The sequence below is a fragment of the Contarinia nasturtii genome, unplaced genomic scaffold, assembly GCF_009176525.2.
Source record: "Contarinia nasturtii isolate CC-2019 unplaced genomic scaffold, AAFC_CNas_1.1 Cnas_scaffold_695, whole genome shotgun sequence".
Lineage (NCBI taxonomy): Eukaryota > Metazoa > Arthropoda > Insecta > Diptera > Cecidomyiidae > Contarinia > Contarinia nasturtii.
The window spans coordinates 7,742,620-7,746,137 of NW_022198046.1; the positions used below are offsets into that span (position 1 = coordinate 7,742,620).

Genomic DNA, 3,518 nt, shown 5'->3' on the forward strand with positions numbered 1-3,518 from the left:
AAAAAAGCAGCATATTCCGATAAAAGTGCATGTTCAATAGCTAGCGGCGGTTCAAGTTCGATTGGCGGCAATAGTACAGCGACGCTGGGCAATGATTATCCCAGTTTAAGTGCATCCGACGATATTCCAGACGACATTGAATTTTTTACGAATTATGGTAAAATGCACATATTATCCAAAGCACTAACAAATAATATCGACGTATAACCAAATGGATTTCGACGAAAACCGATTGTTCCTAAACCAAAATTAACTACATTGCAATAATAATTTTTTTTGTTTATCATTTGTTATTAATTTTCAAATTGTTCCTTTCAATACTTTGATGTCATATTTGCAAAGCTCATTTTTGTTTGATCGTGTTACCATTCAATAGTTCTTATGTACATACATGAATTTTTCTTTTGTTGAACTTTTACTGAAAATTAATCGAATTTTTGACATTTTTCCTCAATATAGATAATGCCCATGCATTGTTTGTTCGAGCCACATATTTGGTGTGTCATCGATTGATATCTTCGTGGAAAACTGATTTGAATGTTTCTCTCGCAGCACTAGAACTGCTATCTGGTCTCGCTCGAATGAATATCAAAGATTCTGGTAAGCAAATGTTTTCTTCTTTTTGAAGCAATATTGTCAATAAATAAAAAAATGCTCCAATTTTTAGATCCACTTGAATGTAAGCGGGCCGTAAAATGGATTTGTGATTACATTTGTTATCAATGTTCTCGGCCACCTCCAGCTCACAGCAAAGATTTGCACAGCACCATTGTGGCAGCATTCCAATGTACGTCAGCATGGTTAATTCAGCATCCATATTTGTTGCAAGACAAAGAATGCCTGACAACAGTTTTAGAAGTGGTAGAATTGGGAATTTCGGGTTCAAAGAGCGTTGGAAAACCAGGCGAACCAATTAAATTGAAGGAAGACAAAGAACTGAAGCCGGTTTCAATGAGAGTGCGTGAAGCAGCTGAAACAATGTTAACACTTGTACTCGAGCAAGTTGGTTTCTTTCCTAATGAATGTGGTCCACAATCGATTTCATCTTTGTTGGACGAGATCACACTTTACAAACACTGTATTTCACATCCGAATGAAAAGAGTGAAACATCAATATCAGCCGAACAAGCTGTGCAAAAGTTTCGATATTTTGTCACCGAAAACTCGACCATTCTAGCATTATTGGAAGAACCATTGGGAAACGATCAAGATCCACAGCCGACAATTACATGTAAGATTTTTCAAAAATCACTGCTACATTAAGTGATTCTAATAGATATTTCTCTCAAATTCAGTACTACTTCGAGGACCCTTCGGTCGAAATGCATGGACCTTACAATTAAGACATTTGCCGCGTTCCAAATCTGGTACGAAATATCATGCACCAAATCCAGGTCGACCGGTTCCAATGAATGATGTGGTAATGCGACAAGAAATCGAGCAAAAATTCTATCCGGATGGTGTTGAGAGAATTGTATCATGTGTGGCTGACTATTCAATTCCGACGATTGACTCAGTAATTCAGAAAATTGGTAGCAAAGCCAGTACGCAATTGGTTCAATTGTTGGAAAATCAAACGGTTGCGGAGAAATTGGCATGGGCTGAAACCGATAATTCAGACGATGGCTTAAATGGTGAATCCGAAATTGATGCACCACCAGTAGTGAACGAATTCCAAGCGGCACGATTATTTTTGTCACACTTTGGTTTCTTGTCGATTGATGAAGATAAATCAACCGATGAAAATGATTCGATGGTCGATTTTCCAGTTTTAACTGCACTCGATACTAAACAACCGGGATTTTTAACCGATTTACAGGCATTAGATAAGCTTAGTCCACGCACAAATGACACACTTCATATATTTTATGTAAAAGTCGGTCAAAGTTCAGCAACTGAAATCATTGAAAACGTTTCCGAAACAAATGTTGCTTCGCTCGACAAACATTTTTGGAATGTTCTTTTGAATTTGGGATGGCCAGTTGAGATCGAAGAGCATGCCGGATGGACTGGTTTCGTCAACACAAGCTGGAAAATTCAAACGAGCACAGTGGTCACATCGAAAAAAGATTTCAATGTTAATACGCCCGAAAATATGAAATTCAATGGTGAAAAGCGTATATTGTATTGGGCTGATGTTAGTGGTGAAATCGCATTTGTATTGCCAACAAAATGGAATAAAACGGACGATGCAGCCGACGGTAGCTGTTTATCTTTGGCTTCTTCATCGTCAAATGACAGTGAAAAAACACATCCCAATCTAGGCGATCGAAGCTTTAGTGTTCAACAAGGGAATACAGCGAAAGTGTCAATTGGTCAAAAGCCACGAACACTTTCACTTGAACTGGATAGACCAAAATCACATGGCAGTCCTGGTAATGATCCAGTTGCACCGGCTAGACGTCGAACATGTGCAATTAAACCAGCCCTATCTAGCCAGAGCGGTGTGAAAATTTTTATGGTTTGGCTTGAGAGTTTCGAAGATTATCTCAATTTCCCAACCGACGAATTACTGAATTATGCTAGAACTGGCGAAGAATATCAATCTGGACAAATACCAAGGGCCAGTGATTGTCACATTATATTTTTGCAATCTTTGAATTCTGGCCTGCTACGTGTAAAACTACAAGGACCAAGTGGTAGAATGAACTTTGCATCGCCACTGGTTGACGGAATGGTTGTTAACAAACGCACCGTTGGCACACTTATTCGACAAACTGTTTACAACATGGCCAAACGCAGACGCCTTGATAATGACTTGTATCAGCCGCCTCATGTACGAAGACGTTTGAAGGCATTAGACATTGTGCACAAATATAAATTAGATATGTCAGAGCCCGAATTATTAGCACACCTCTTTAAGAGCTCATCAAGCACCTAAGCAATATGTGCAATTCGTGCATCAAAATTATCACACTATTGAATACTTAGGACAATTAATTTTGAAAAAAAAGGTCAATTTTTACTTTCGAAAAGTATTAACAAGACTTACTTCAATTTATCACTAAACTTTAACAAGATACTTATATGAATTTTTTTCATAAAATAAAACTAATTTATTCAAGAGAAAATTAACTATGAATTTCATTTTTCTAGAAGAGTTATTGTGAATATATTTTGACCTTGAATGATTAGTGAAGTTTTCTGATGGTGAGATAACTTTCTCTGAATTATAGACTACCGCTTAATTTTTTAATTTCAGAAAAACTATGACCAATTACAATTCACGTAGAACGCAATTAAGCCCATGGTTTTGCAAAATTTATATTTCAGCTCCTGACGATATCTGACTGAGCTGATTCATCTGGCTGAAAATATCTCATTATAATGTCTGATAAAAACAGTTATTTTCTACTACAGCTCGTACACTACTGCTCGTACAAAAATTACTGTTAACATTCTAAAAGAGACATATGACATAATTTGACAATTTGATGGAGAGACAAGCATATTCCCCATATTCCCGGGGACACACACACACTCACATACACCGACACCAACATTCGCAGACATTGAGT

General features: G+C 37.3%; 1 protein-coding gene across 10 annotated transcripts in view; it reads left to right on the forward strand.

Annotated features, from left to right (window-relative positions):
- Window positions 1-3,071, forward strand: part of LOC116340799 (ral GTPase-activating protein subunit beta) — an 8,901-nt gene extending 5,830 nt beyond the window's left edge. For 8 of the 10 annotated variants that reach the window (XM_031767464.1, XM_031767467.1, XM_031767469.1 and 5 more), the window contains 4 exons: window positions 11-157; window positions 460-600; window positions 668-1,231; window positions 1,296-3,071. In XM_031767464.1, coding sequence (XP_031623324.1) covers window positions 11-157; window positions 460-600; window positions 668-1,231; window positions 1,296-2,881 — 2,438 coding nt within the window. In that variant the 3' untranslated portion in view covers window positions 2,882-3,071. The remainder of the gene's footprint in view (window positions 1-10; window positions 158-459; window positions 601-667; window positions 1,232-1,295) is intronic. The other 2 variants (XM_031767468.1, XM_031767474.1) reach the window with 1 other exon arrangement.
- The last annotated feature ends 447 nt before the right edge of the window (window positions 3,072-3,518 follow it).